The following is a 13,584-nucleotide window of genomic DNA, read 5'->3' as shown; positions in this document are numbered from 1 at the left end:
AACGGTTTACAGACTGTGTATCCAATAGTTGTGTGAACTGTGATTTCTAACACCTGTAAACACGGTTTAGGAAATGTTTATGTATTGAACTAATACATATAGTACATCAAATCAGATCACTTTATTGGCCATTTACAATTTCTTGTATTAGGATTTTGTCTTGAGACACACAGACAGGGAGAAAAGCTTGGGGTCAGAGAGCAGGGTCAGCCCCTGGAGTAGTTGGGATTAAGGCCCTTGCTCAGGGGCCCAACAGAGTAGGATTCCTCTGCTGACCATGGGATACAAAATGGCAACCTTCCAACCACAGGAAACATTAGTATGCATGTCATAATAATGTATAATGTAATTATGTATTTTCAGTTTCAAGAAGAAAATTCCCCCATGTCAAGCACCACGTGCTAGCAATGGAATGTTTACAAGAAACCACACAGTGTATCTTTCTCAACAAACTTCAGCAGTCTTCTGACTGAAACCTAACTGAACAGTTTGAAGTAAAGTTTCAGAACACATACATTTTTTAAAGGCAGCACAAGACCGTACATTCTACCACCAAGATGGATATATTTGTGGTTTGTATGTATAAGAATTTCATTATCAAGAGTTTGTAGAAGACTCACAAAATAAACATATCTTCTTTTAAACCCAGATTATAAATCCTAAAAATATGTTTTTTTCCTTTTATTCTTATTATTATCAAGGTGGTTTCTAGGACCCATTCCCATCAAGTATTTTAACTGATTATATGTGCTCAGATTATTTATGGTCTTAGAGCAAAGCGTGAGGTCCAAGTTTTTTACATAATAGTATTGTGTTAAATTGCTCAAATGAAGTGCCTGACTGCACAATCATAGACAACCATTTTATCAACTGCCTACATAAGGGTATTATCACTTTCACTAAAAACTCTACTTGATAAACAAGATGGAGAAGTGCGGCTTGTTCTATGATGTAGAGCAAAACCTACAAACGTAAATTATTAGGAAGCTAACCATAAGTAAGAAAGATACAATATTTGTACTTGAAACAGTAGTGCCCCTCCTCCTCCCCTCTGACTTAGGCTATATTAATTGATATTTACTTTAAGCATTCCTAGTCCAAAATTAGCAGGTTGTTTCATATGCTCCAAATTTCAATCTTAAAAAATATTAGAAATAGCCATATTAATTTAGAAATCTTTAAATTTAGCACTTCAGCCTTTAACATCACATTTTACAAGTTCAATGTGTGTTCGGCTTTAGAACTATGCACTTCAAAATAGTAAATCAAGCCATTCTCTTGGATATATATCAAACAGAAAGTTTCAAACAAAACTGTTGAAATATACACCTGGTCTACTTCTGTACACCTTTTTGGGAATTCAGTAATACACTTTAGTATTAGCATTCATCACATGTGTAGGCCAAGCTACTAAAGCTGCTTGTTTTTGATGTTATTTGTTTCAGGACTTTAGATCACTCTAACAGGGGTGTATGGACACGCCCATGTGTGAACTGTTCAACTGTAGGCGCATTTCGTGTTGATTCAGCATTTAGTTGAACACTACACATAATTTCTCTCCTGATTAAGCACTCTAAATTTCGAACTTCACTGGCTGTGACAACTAAGGGAACTTTATGCTTATGAAATAAAGGAGTGCAGCTGTCCAGGGTACCGAAAAGCAGTGATAGTAATAATCAGCAGATGGCGGCATTAGACGCATTAAAAACAAAAATCCTAAATACTTCAAAACGTGCCTCATTCTCAGGACTTTTTAAAACCGAAAGTGAAAAAGGAACAGTGTTTTAAATACTTTTAAAGCACGGGAACACAAGAAAACCCCGCCTTAGGCAATAGTAATTGATATTTACTTTAAGCATTCCTAATCCAGAACTAGCAGGTTGTTTAATATGCTTTTGCGTGTTATGTCGTCTACATGAAAGACTTGCTTAATATCTACAGTAAATATACTCACCATATTGACTTCTGAGACCATATCGATGCTGGCGATATCTATGCTCATCCCAACATCTACAGGGGGACCTTTAAATGGCAAATGCATTGCGGGTTATTAATATGTTTATTGTTAACTTTGGTATTTTGTGCTTAACTGTGTAATGACTTTACTTACAACAAACTATAAACATTGACTTCATACTATGTAATGACTAACAAGCGTACAGAACTCTATTAAAGGTAATAACTTACCTCCAAAATCAGGCCTTAAACGAATGTCATATCCCTTGAGCAATTTGTCGACGGTTTCTTTCACATATGACATGTTGCTGGGCTCATTTGCGCTAAAGGGAAGAAATATGGATTTGTATCAGAATTTCGTCAAACTGCAGACGGTGTGGCAGAGAAAACATGATAAAAAGATTATAGATCAAAACGATCTCACCTTTGAGTACTGCAGACCATGGCGACCAGCAAGGAAAGAGATAAAATCCCGAAACATCCTCGGTCTTGAACTCTCCACATTCCTAACTTTGATTAAAGAAATGTCTTTGAGCGAAGATTCAAGGAATGCAACTTAGTCCTAGGCACTGTAATAATTCCGTCAATACTAACGCATGCGCGTAGTTTAACCAACATCAAAACACTGTTTGCAATTGTTCCCTTGCAAAATGCTGAAAAGATGCGAGCTTTACAGGATTTTTGTTATCACGGTGATCGCAGATATGCTGTGTTTGAACTGAATCGATATGCTGGTCAGATCACTTCCCCTCTGGCTAATTTTAGCATTTCAGCAGACACAACAGTGTCCGGATCAGATTTGCATCAAGCGGGTCCCCTTGTGTTGTAAGGCAGGCGATTATAAGAAATAGTGGCATTAAACGCAGATTCCCATCCACCTTTAATCATCCATGCATAGGACATCCTGGAAAACAAGCACGTTTTATGATCTGTGCATTTCACAGGTTTACTTGGAGGCTTGAATGTCCATACATTAACTACTGTACTTCTCACTGTTTTAAATCTAGTTGGTTATTTCTATGCGCCAAACAAACGGAGTTATTATTTGTCTTAATTGCAATGCGTAAAAAAAAACATTGGTATCCTTTAAGACAGAAGGTCTGAAACACAAGCTATGACATATTTAAATACGATATTAGTATCCAGTCTAGCTTATGAAGAATTGTGTGTGAAACTCAAAATTCGGCATTGAAACGAATATTTAGTTCTGAGTAATTGTCATGTCTAGAATTGATGCATGTTAAAGTATACCGCAATGCATTTGAACGGAGAAAACATCGCAGTTAATACAATGTTGCTCTATTTTTTAAAATGCATTAACTATATCGTTGTTGAACAAGTGGCATGGTTCACGATTTTATTCAAAAATCTAGTAATTAAGTAGCCATCTCCAAATGACAACATTAAAGAGAAGATATTAAAATGAGCATGCTCCTGTCGAGGCTGTAATACACCCCTGCCTCTACCCACAAAATCTGGAAAAGATAAAATAAGCTTATTACCGATTGCTGTCATTGTAATGGAGCCTGAACAAAAAAAAAAACACACCCGAATAGTAACTCCGATTCAACAATTGTTATTGACGTTTGACAGTTTTTTTTCTTCTGAGCAGTGCATACGCAATATGAAAAATACATTTTGAGAAACAAAGAAAACTGCAAATCATACTTTTATGTTCTCCGACTGATTTGCTGCGATTTAAATATACAGTACACTAATCACGATTTTTAGTTTTCTTTTTTTTTTTCGGTATACTCTTAGATGCTTGTTTAAAGTAGCGTTTTCCGCTCCCAGATCTGAATTTAGTTGCTTGTCTCTCCATGCTATTTGCGCTTAATGTTCTTCATTTGTGGGAATTTCAGAGAATCCAACTTCCCCTTAGAAGTAGGAACATTCTCTATACATCTCGCCTCTACTTACTGCAAATATTAAAGCTATTTCAGACGTAAAGGTAGAGGGGGGTAAGAATTCTGGTTGTTGCTGTTATTATTTGTGCTGTTTTAGCATATGACTGCGGATCCCACGTGAAAAAGTAAAACACTGCGAATATGTCGTTGAAGGTAACCACAGTAGATCACATATGTCATAAAAGACATCAGCTGAGCCCTTACCCCGACTTCGTTCTGATAAGATTCTCTTTCAACACGCCTGCTCGTTTAAGAAAGGTATAAAAATGACAAATTGATAACGAATCACTAACCGGGCTAAGCTGTTGGATATACTTCGGCTGAGCCTATGGTCTGCCACTACTTTACATTGCCCCATTGTAACTATCCTTGCCCTGTTTTAGCCTCTGCTGGGAAGAAGAGGAAATGCGTCTTTAAATACAGGGCTTTTCTTTTCTATGACAATTTTCTGCCATTTTATCTTTACAGGTTTAGTTAACTGTCAGGTTGCTGCTGGAAGAAGTGTTAGTGGGGCCAGTAGGAGGTGCTCACCCTGTGGTCTGTGTGGGTCCTATGTCCCGTTACAGTGACAGGGACGTAATATTGTAAAAAGGTGCTGTCCTTCGGATAAGATGTAAAATTGAGGTCCTGATTATCTGTGGTCATTAAAAATCCCAGGGCGTTTCTTGAAAAAAGTATGTGTGTTAACGCGGCTTCCTGGCCAAATTACACATTGATCTTTACCAGTTATGGCCTCCTAATCATTCCCATCTATGAATTGGCTTCATCACTCTGTTCTCCTCCCCAGTGATATCTGGTGTGTGGTGAGCGTACAGGTGCACTACTATGGCTCATCATCCAGGTGGGGGCTACACATTGGTGGTGGTAGTGAAGGGGAGTCCCCATTACCTGTAGACCACTTTGAGTGGAATGACCACAAAATCACTATACAAATATAAGGAATTATTATTATTATTATTATTATTATTATTATTATTATTATTATTATAAAATGAGCTGCAGTTTTTGTTATGAAGGTGTATCAATGTTCACAAAATAAGTTAGCACAAAACATCAGAACATTATAGTTGATAACTCATTAGCTTTATAACCAAAATAGAGGGTATTTGTGATGCAGAAGCCCTTTATACTTGGTAGAATATTTGATGTTTAAAAAATAGTCTGTGGACACAAGGAACTTAAAGATGACTTGAGGTTCAATCCTGATGTAGATGACAACTAACAGCAAAGGACAACATTTCTCATGGAAAGGTTTTTATGGTCATCACGAAGTTAGGGTATGCCCAAGATCTCTTGCAACACGGTATCCTAAAAACTCAGTGATCAAGGCTAACACTATCAAAAGGAATTTACATTTTTTATTAGGATCCAGAATACTGCCACACTTGTCAGATAATCATGGAAAAACATTGATTTGTGCTGTGATACTGAAATCAAATACAATTTTATGGAAGGAGAGCACCAGTGAACCCAACTACCCAAAACGCTGCAGTTCAGACAACAGCATCATCAACAACATCACCAACACCAAAATCATGGCAATAATTTTGAGGAATTCACAGTACTTATTGGCAATAAACTACACAAAAATACTACTACAGAAGATATTTGTTTTTTAAATGGACAATACATCATACAGAAGAAGAAAGGAGAGATAATCAAATATGTATTGCTGCTTTATGAAATGTTCTCTCATTGTAGTGAAGCTGAAATTGCCATTAATGGATGCAACTTCTGCCAACTAAGACATGTACAATACAATCTACACATGGAAATTTGTATTAGTTTTGATATGTGAATGATAAACGCCTTGAAGATTATGAAAATAGGATGGCTTTCAATGAGGCCCAGTATAAGAGCAAGCTAAAAGCTAAAACTTATTTTTATGTTACAGGCGGTTTTAAGTAGAGGTGAGATACAGTAAGTGCATAGTCAAGACATACTTGTCACAATTGTAGTCCCTCCCCCTTAAGGGTACTCCGGCTCGTTCACTTTTTAGTTGATTTTGTGCACCTGCTCCCTGTTCCAGCACACATTTAAAAGCCAGACGCTCACTCTGTTCCGGGCTGTGCATCGGAACACAGACACCTGGAGGCTCGCCTATCACCGAGTCGCCCTACGTCCGCGGCTCAGGTGGCATTCGCCTCCTAGGTGTCCTGAACCAGCCAAGCCCGGGACCTAGAGCGCCTGGTTCTGTTCCCCCTTTCTTAAAAGCCAACTCTTTCCCGGATCCCACTCCAGTTTTTAACTTTGTCATGTCTGTCTACAACCCCTTGCCGGATTCCGCTCTGGATTTTAACTTTGTTTTTTTCGTCTTTAATTTATCACCCTGGACCTTAGCCTGCACTGGATTTCCCTTTGGACTCCCTTTTGAACTTTTTGCCTTGACCATACCCCACGGAGCACCTTCGTCATGACCCCCCCATCCCCCCCGGTTCCTCTACCAGCCCACGTCCTTGTCTCACCCCTTTGTGTGTTCACTCTCTTCTAGAATGTGGCGTCTGCATAGGGTCCTGAAAGACTTCATAACATATAAATGCTATAATAAAACAGCAGATATAAAGACCTGGTAACTACAACTGCTGTGTTAATGAATACTAATAATCAGCATTTTGTATGTGATCTGCTCATGATCTGATTACTTAATTGTATTAAAAAATATTAAAGAAATTGCAAAAAATGTTGAAAAAATCTTCACTGATCAAAGAACGTTTAAACAAATTAATAAAAAAGGACAACATTTTGGCAGTGACAGAAATAACAGTTTAAAATAAAAATAGCTTTTAAGTGCTCAATCAACCTTAAAAAGTCTCATATAGAATTAGTACTAGTTAGAAAATATCTGGAGTATATTTAATGACATTTTTGTTATATGTTTCAGTATTTTTTCCAGTATTCATCTATTCAAAATTAGTTTAAATGTAATGGTATATGAAAAATGAAAGTATTAAATATATACCAAAGTAAATATATACCAAATATAAATCAATATATACCAAATTGGATTTTTTTCCTGGTCATTATTTAGGTGTATCAGAATCCTCAGTATTAGTAACATAGATTTAAAAAATAGTATTGGTTAGTTTAAATTTGGCTAACTACAGATGCAGCCATTCAAAATGGGTGAGGTATTTCGCGGCATACCCCGGTGGGCATGTCACAGTATCACGCGGTATCACGCGGTTTCACGTGTGTCACGTGACTAACTATCAGGCGTCGCCTTGTAAAACCGCCAGGGGGAGCTTAACCTCTCATGTACAGCATTTGAGCCTTTAATTTTGAATTGTGTATTACAGCATGTTAATCATCAGTGTAGAGAAAACCGGTTCAGGGACGCCAAATATGTAATCATAGTGGCTCTCTGAAGGCACCAGTTCTGTAGGGTTTGGGCATTTACTGAGACAATTTTTAATTGTAGCAGTAAATCACAAAGTTGATTCTTTTGATGGCTTTAGAATCCAACCATGCGACATAACTCAAACAACGCGCACACACAGGTACTAATACATGAGGATACATTTATTAATACATAGAATATGCATATAAACCTAACAGATCTTATCGAGAGGGTTATCAGAATACAAAAGATATATATTCAATCAGTTACAAAGAGTTACACATCAAGAGGAAATACGTTCAGTATATCATTCATTAAGACCGTTTCGTAAAGTGAACTTGGTTACAACTTCTACATTAGATACTCAAACAAGTACATAACTCTTAGGAATTAAATTGATATCAACTGGTTGGGATAACAATTGAATTCTCGAGCTGTAATGCATTGAAGTTGAATACTCATCCAATCTCTGGGGATTCAGATCTCCTGCGGGCACAAAGAAACAGTTGCAGGCTGTTGCTGTCCAATCCGCGCTCTCTGGCTCCGTGCCAGGCTGTGCTGTGCGGCTTGCGACGGTGCGCTGCTGATGCTCACTGTCCGGCTAGTTAGTGTTGGCTTTAACTAGCAAAGTTTGTGCACAGGAGAAAAGATGACTGTGGGTCCCAGCAAGTCAGGAAGAGGACCGGTTCGTTCCTGATGAAGAGCTAGTTCTGAATAGTGATTCAGCTGTCCACAGTTCTGACCTGTTCACGAGGCCTGCTGCTGGTTACTCTCTGGCAACCTCCACTCTAGACTCTTAGAACAAAGGAAAGTTCTGGCACTCGGACACACTGGCCGTTCCGTGGTTGTCCGGGCTGAGTCTCAGGATGGTAAGGAGTCGCGCTGCGAGAATGTCCTGCCCTTGGGAGCCTTCTGCTCCTGGGCCGTCCTGCCCTTTAGAATCTTACAGAATCTTGTTGAATCTGAATCTGAATCTGAATCTTGTCTGAATCTCCCAGGCTCTCTGTGTTGCCTGTTTTTACCTGGAGGAACTTCAGCTCATTGATTGGCTGAAAGTTCCATGGGCATCAGAGTCCCACGTGGGTTACTCGGCCCTACCGGTCCCTGATTGGTTGATCAAGGTGAGATATGAGTCACTTAGTCCTGACACTTAATAATGCAGTCCAGATGTCCAACTGGCACTCCCTAGACAGATAGGCGCCAATGGGTGACCATTGATCATGATAGCCAGGCTTAGCTAAGTGCATCCCCCTTTGGGAGCTGTCCTTGGACCTTAAATCACCTTGCATGAATGGTTTCTCTGTGGCTGCACCACAGAGATGAACAGAGAAATGAGGCCTAATTTGGGAAAGCTCAGAAACACTTAATTCTGCCTTATTATTAAGCCTCGCCACTACATCAGTCATTAAAATGTTGGTATATTTTATGAAAGCTAGATTGCTTAGTTGGACAAAAGTACACAACCTACCTTTATCAGAAATATTTATGCATCAAAGCCTTTACTGAAGATATTACTAATAGTATTAATAATGGATGACTTTGGACAAGCTGTATACTCAAAGTATAATTTCTTTAGCACATTTGTACAAGCACTTGGAATCTGTCCAAGCCATACTTTGTCAGGCATTTTGTTTTACTTCAACGGGGCATAAAAACTTCCTTGCTTTTAACAGGGCGTTTCATAATTTCTAGCTACGAAAATGATTTAAAATGCGACACCTATCATTCAACTAGAGCTTAAAATATCACAAGGAAAAATACACACCGGTATTCCATTTCTCCCTAAACATTGTAAGCTTCGAAGTCTTTAACTAACGTGATACCGGAGTCAACAAACATACTTTTAGAATTTGATTAAAAGGGAATATAATATGGAATCGCGTATCTAAAAAATGTAATAACGGTATGATTATATCCGTGTACTGGCAGGACTGTGTAGGGCTGTGTCGCCTACCTGATCATGTGAGCTGTCTTGTAGCCTACTGGTCTAGGTGCGTGACTACCAACTGGTAGGTTGTGTGTTCGAATCCAGCTGGTGCTGGACTTTTATTTTAACAAACATTTCTTCGAAAAAATAGGTAAGCGATATTATGGACAATCAATTGACTTTTATATTTCAAAATATCGCAACATGATCGATATTTGCGATATTTTGAACATATCTTCCCTTCTGACAGCGGTTCCTGCTTCTATTGTGTGTGTGTGTGCAACAGTAAATTTTTATAGAGAAATGGAGGCTGGACAGTATGCGTTACAATATAAACATTTATATTGATTTAAATCGTGTTCTGATTTAAATCGCAAACGCGTGTTTAATTATGTGTTTTTTAATCATGAGCAGGCTAATGCATTTCTACATTTTCTGTATGAACCAGCTTAGAGGTTCATACAGAAAGACAGCTTGTGTTTAAATTGAGTGTAAGGTAATTTATGCTTCTAAAGTCATGGTCAGTATTGTTGTACTGTGCTGTACTGTGTCACATTATTTTATAGCGTTTTTATTGCGTTATTAAATCCGGTGGCACTGTGTTAGTTTCCTGACTCACATTATTTAAACTGCGACACTGATCATTCATCTCTAAATAAACATTATTTTATATAGCGTTTTAAGCGAATAGGTAATTAGATTGCTCATAAACCTAATCACTTTTTCTACATAAACACAGCGTGATTGCTCTCTGAAAATGCTTTTCCTTTATTTTTAAAGTAGGCTCAGATTTCAACTATAGATCGTATTATTATAAACTTTCTTGGAAAAATGTATTTTATGTAAACCATGTTTGCTATTAATTCATTTAGGGCTAAAATACGTTAATTGTCTTCTAATCGAGTCGAGTTGACATTGGAAGCCTGCCACACCCGGACCGTTAAACCAACGCATTAGCACGTCAAAGCCCATTGAGCCAGTATTGGCTTTAGTATCCCCCCCTTCTCCCCTCAATTCAGTTCAAGTCAAGGTGTTTTATTTGCATGACAGATGGGTACAAGCAGTGTTGGGTACTGTATGTATATTGTAACGCTTACGGCAGACAGGCACTGTGTAGGAGCCGACGCACCAGAGCAGCGCCTGCAATTTTTATATTTATAACTTAGTTTTTAAAATTAGTCAAGCAATACAAAGCATCTCCTTTTACTTAGTGCCTGAGCATACTGCAACGCGTGTGAAGCCCATAAACGATATTAATTTTGGAACTTAAACATACAGTATATGGCTGGTCTCGGTACTTTAAAGAAAACATACACACCAGTATTCCATTTCTCCCTAAACATTTTAAGCATCAAAGTCTTTAACTAACGCGATACCGGAGTCAACAAGCATACTTTTAGAATTTGATTAAAAGGGAATATAATATGGAATCGCGTATCTCCAGAATTTAAAGACCAGACAATCGCAAACTCGTTTTCAATAAAATTATTTTATTCATTCAGCAGTTTGTGAGAGGGACATCCAGCTCCGGTTTTCATTGACAACATTGTTTTTTTTTCAATTCCTCTTGTCTAACAGGAATGTTTTGTTTGTGGACAGACTGTTAGACAAGAGGAAAAGACCGCCTCCTCCTACGAAGCATTTCGTTGATCCGATCACGAATTCTTTTCCAGTCGTACGCAGCAAGGGTTGAGAATCTCCGATTCACCATCGTACTAATGGTTTCCCGGAGATTGGGTTAAAAAAAAAAACAAAAAACATACTAACAACTGTGCCATCCTACTCCTTAGTTAATACATTTTATTATTCATAAACAGTTAACATTGTTAGCAAAATATTTTGAATTATATTTAACCCTATTTTTTCTTTAGTTTTGTATTTAACTTATTATATGATAGTCAGACTTAATGTATATTTGAACAATGAAAATATATTTTTACAAGATTTTACATTAAGCACTTAAAATTAATATGGTTCATAATAGTAAACTGTAACATTCTGTAACAAGATCGGTTAAACTACGAAGAAAATGCTTTCAGAGAAAATGTTTCAACCAAACCTGTTCCCACACACCCTGCCCCCACTACCATTAGAATATACACAAACATTTTAGCGTTTCATTCTGAGCAGAAGACCCTCACACCTGAAGAGTGCTGGCTGTGACGAATTAAACCGGTTTTACAGGTTTCAATCACAGACCATGTGACATGGGACTCAGTAAACTACAGTAACACCGTATTTGATAACGCTTTAAAAACGCTATAAAATAATGTGACTTGGCACAGAACAAGTTTACAGCACAGTACAAAGATAAATGCTGACCATGACTTTAGAAGCATAAATTGCCTTACACTCAATTTAAACACAAGCTGTCTTTAGCCCTCTAAGCTGGTTCATACAGAAATGTAGAGATCTAGGCTCAGAACACACAGCTTCATTAGCGAATACATATGCAGGACAACTAGAGAAGACGTTTTACAGAGGATGGATTTTTAGAAACATCCCATCAGACATCCCATCATATTCACAACGTGAAATCTAGAAAATAATATTACGTAACCAAAATCCGCAATATGGAAACAGAACCTGTGTAATTGTTGATAGATGATGTACTCGTAACTCGTTTTCAAGACGAACTACAACATTTAAAAAATGACTTGTATGTACTTGATATCTCTAATCAATCCACGGGTCCCAGCACAAAACGAAAGTAAAACGGATACCGTTTCTCGCTTCTTATTGCTCAAAAGTAATTTGACCGTATGAAATGCATAATATAAACCTAGAAACATATACGTGAGCAGTACTTAAGCACTGTAGTATCGGTGTTAAGACATACCTCTCAAATACTGTAAATCAAGTTAAAAATATCTCAAGACCGATTCTGGTCGTAATGAAACCATGCAAGGAAATTTTTATGTCCGTTGCAGTTCTTTTGCAACATGAATATAATTATATCGTTATTAATTTCTTGAGATACGCGATTCCATATTATATTCCCTTTTAATCAAATTCTAAAAGTATGCTTGTTGACTCCGGTATCACGTTAGTTAAAGACTTCGAAGCTTACAATGTTTAGGGAGAAATGGAATACCGGTGTGTATTTTTTTCTTTAAAGTACCGAGACCAGCCATATACTGTATGTTTATGTTAAGATTTCCCTTCAGTGGTAAAATTAGATATGAATATTCAATACTTAAACGGGCACAGTTAAGACATTAAATATACATATACATATTGTATACAGTACAGTTTGCATACGGTAATATGTTTATGTTACGCGATTAAAAAATAAATAAATAAAACTGGAAGGTCCAGCACCACCATTATGTTTATATGGTTGTTTTTGTTGGTTGGTTGTTATTATGGTTATTAATAATACGATCTATAGTTGAAATCTGAGCCTAAATAAAAAGAAAAAGCAAGTGATTAGGTTTATGAGCAATCTAATTACTTATTCGTTTAAAACGCTATATAAAATAAAGTTTATTATTAATTTGCTGGACAGAGCGGTGAACATTATTATGCATAAGACAAAGATAACGATCCTGATCAGTTTAGAAATCTGTGTACGCTGTAAGGTTTTTACTTCTTAAACTTTTAAAATACACGTTTTGAATAGAAAGAAATCCTCTTCCTGGTATAGCAAACCAGCACGTCTTTTTTCTCCAATCAGAGGGGTGTCAGATGGTGTCAGCCAATCACCATTCTGCGTTGGGTAGCAACGGGTGACTGTTCTCAGGCGGAAGATGTAAACAGCTTAATGTTCGTGTTAAATAATTTTTTTTAATTAAAATTCATTCTATACAGCAATCGCATATTTGGGTACCGTTTCATAAAACTTTCATGCTTAAAATGTTTAGGGAGAAATGGAAGACTGGTGTGTATTTTTTCTTTAAACTACCAAGACCAGCCATACAGTTTACATACATACAGTAATGTTTATGTTCCTAAATTAATATCGTTTATGACCTTCAGATGCGTTATGCTCCTCTTCTTTTTATGCTCAGCTACTAAAATTTCCCTTTAGTGGTAAAATCCATATAAATATTCAAAACTAAGCGGATTAAAATGTGCACAGTAAAGACATTAAATGATTAAATCTTTGCACTACCAACCAATGCACCACGAGTGCCCCTGTCGGTCATTTTGGCCAGCCAATCACTTGCCCTGCGGTACCCTCCGGTGCCCCGCGGTGGCTTGTGGGTAGGTTACCGCACCGCGGGTTTTTACCGCGCATTTTGAATGGCTGCATCTGTATAAGTTTCAGGTTGATCTCCAGGGAACTAGAAATGGCTTGGCATCAGTCTTCAACTGTATAGACACTCAATGGTGATTTCAATTTATAATTATATCTAATGAATAATTTGTTACATCATTATTTTTTTACGGAACTATGGAATTTATGTTATTTTCCATTGTGCAGAAACTCAAGGTTGCTTCTGTAATAAGAAACA

At 37.4% G+C, this 13,584-nt stretch overlaps 1 protein-coding gene across 3 annotated transcripts in view; it reads right to left on the bottom strand.

Moving 5' to 3' along the window:
• Positions 1-4,179, bottom strand: part of gabrb1 (gamma-aminobutyric acid type A receptor subunit beta1) — a 385,381-nt gene extending 381,202 nt beyond the window's left edge. Inside the window, exons 1-4 of one of the 3 annotated variants that reach the window (XM_069190655.1) lie at positions 4,068-4,179; positions 2,381-2,466; positions 2,188-2,279; positions 1,955-2,022 (exon numbers count right to left, since the gene is read on the bottom strand). In XM_069190655.1, coding sequence (XP_069046756.1) covers positions 1,955-2,022; positions 2,188-2,279; positions 2,381-2,460 — 240 coding nt within the window. In that variant the 5' untranslated portion in view covers positions 2,461-2,466; positions 4,068-4,179. Of the gene's footprint in view, positions 1-1,954; positions 2,023-2,187; positions 2,280-2,380; positions 3,328-4,067 lie in introns of those variants that run through there. The other 2 variants (XM_069190651.1, XM_069190656.1) reach the window with 2 other exon arrangements.
• Between the last annotated feature and the right edge of the window lie 9,405 nt (positions 4,180-13,584).

This window comes from Lepisosteus oculatus, chromosome 1 (assembly GCF_040954835.1).
Source record: "Lepisosteus oculatus isolate fLepOcu1 chromosome 1, fLepOcu1.hap2, whole genome shotgun sequence".
NCBI lineage: Eukaryota > Metazoa > Chordata > Actinopteri > Semionotiformes > Lepisosteidae > Lepisosteus > Lepisosteus oculatus.
The sequence above is the reverse complement of the archived record's forward strand: the minus strand, read 5'-3'. Positions and strand labels throughout refer to the sequence as shown.